This window comes from Agrilus planipennis, unplaced genomic scaffold (assembly GCF_000699045.2).
Source record: "Agrilus planipennis isolate EAB-ADULT unplaced genomic scaffold, Apla_2.0 scaffold55, whole genome shotgun sequence".
Classification (NCBI taxonomy): Eukaryota; Metazoa; Arthropoda; class Insecta; order Coleoptera; family Buprestidae; genus Agrilus; species Agrilus planipennis.
The window spans coordinates 502,136-503,989 of NW_020438918.1; the positions used below are offsets into that span (position 1 = coordinate 502,136).

General features: G+C 28.6%; 1 protein-coding gene across 1 annotated transcript in view; it reads left to right on the forward strand.

The window, feature by feature from the left end:
* Positions 1-854: 854 nt before the first annotated feature.
* The window catches only part of LOC108736890 (glycine-rich cell wall structural protein-like), a 4,159-nt gene continuing 3,159 nt past the window's right edge, over positions 855-1,854 (forward strand). Inside the window, exon 1 of the mRNA XM_018469497.1 lies at positions 855-1,130. Within this exon, the coding sequence (XP_018324999.1) occupies positions 855-1,130 (276 nt within the window). The remainder of the gene's footprint in view (positions 1,131-1,854) is intronic.

Consider the following 1,854-nt stretch of genomic DNA (forward strand, 5'->3'; position numbering starts at 1 on the left):
ATAATATAAGATTTTTTATATAAAATAAGAAAACATTAAATGTTTACATATTAAAAATAATAATCGTAAAACTCCTACTAGGTAATCAATATTTTCATACTTAAAAAATTTTATTGTGATTTTCTAGATGCAACACCAACTCAATATTTGATAACTATTCGGTTCAAATATTTGTCTATGAAATGTTACACTGTTTTTAGATTAATTTATAGCACTACGATTGTTTTAAGATTAATTCATTTTCTATTAATTACTTCATTTACATTTCAAAAAAAACTTGGTAACAGCTTCGTAAGTACAAGTCTTTTTTTTTTGTTTTTTTTTTTTTAATAGTTGCTTAATATTCATAGTACAGTAACCTGATTTTAAACATAATTTGTAACACGAGCTATTTCGTTAATAATTCTTGTTTCAATTTCCTCGAAAAATATCTTTCGCACTTGTTCCACTGATCGATAAACTGAATAACGAAAATCTCAACAGATTCAAAAATAACACGGTTTTTACATTAGACACTGACAATTAGTAGAGATGACGTTAACTTTATACAGGTGCCCAATTCAATGAACTCATTGCGTTTCTGTTAGAAACCTTGATATGTGCTAATATGTATCAAATAGATTACGAACACACGTGTAGTGTTAGGTTTGTCTACTATCCGTCCGACAGTTTTTTTTTTTAAATTGCCAACTGTCTATGCTCATCCGAAGAAAAAGATAAACACCTTTTTTTGTTTAGGTTACATAACGAATTCGTGATGTGTTAAACGAATAAAAACGCCGAAGAGTGGCGCATACTGACAGGTATATATAAGGAATAACTTCTTGTTACTTCTTGTAGTCTCTTATTACAAGATGAGGTGGTCAGTGTTGACGGTTGTTGTAACAACTGCCCTTCTTGTGCAGGGAAATGGAAATAATGCGGTTAGTGTTTTATATTATCTTGGTCCTATTGATGAAAAATCCGGTGGTAGAAACGGTGTAGAAAAATTAAGTAACGATATCGATAGTAGTAGTAGTATTGGTTCTCAAACGGGTAATTTACTTCTAAAACCCATCCCCGAAGATGAAGCCATTAACGATGGCGTTTACTTCAGACCGGTCAATGGAGAAGTCCTTAAAGGTTCAGAAGTGAGTTTCTCACAAATGCACAATGCCTAGAATTTTCAAAATTTATTATTTTTAATAATATCTACATGGTAACAGTTTATACTTGCAAGATCTTTAAAAAATTCAGTAATAATTTTAAATAATCCTGAATTTAATTTTTTTTTTCTGTTTTTTGATAATTTTAACGAGTCCGAATATAAATTTTTATGTCTTTTTATTTGCAATTTTAAAGTAATAATACATCGCTATCTACGATTTTGTTATATTATATCCTTATATTATGTATTATCCCGGCTTCTCCATTGACTTTACTTACTTTTTATAACGTAGCTTGCAGGATTAGCAAATTGCTTAACCCACATTAATTCGTCGAATAAAAAGAATATTTATATTAAATGTAACCAAGTGTTTTGCAAGGAACAATTTTAGTTTAAATTAATAATGACAACTATTCCTTTTGAGTATGCCTAGAAATTAGAAAACTTGATTTTAAGAACAAGAAAATTATTAGTTGGTAATTAATTTATCGATTTCGAACGAAAAATAGAGTTTACTTTCGACGTAAACTTGAATATTTATATTTATACTTTTTAATGTGACTGTAACAATTCTAATTAAAATTTAAAACTTTTGGGTTTTTTAATTGCAAGAATAAATATCTATTTTTTAAAGCATGCGATTGTAATTGTAGGAAAAACATTTAGTCCGTCAAAGAAGAACCCCCTATTTCGGTGGTTATGGAGGA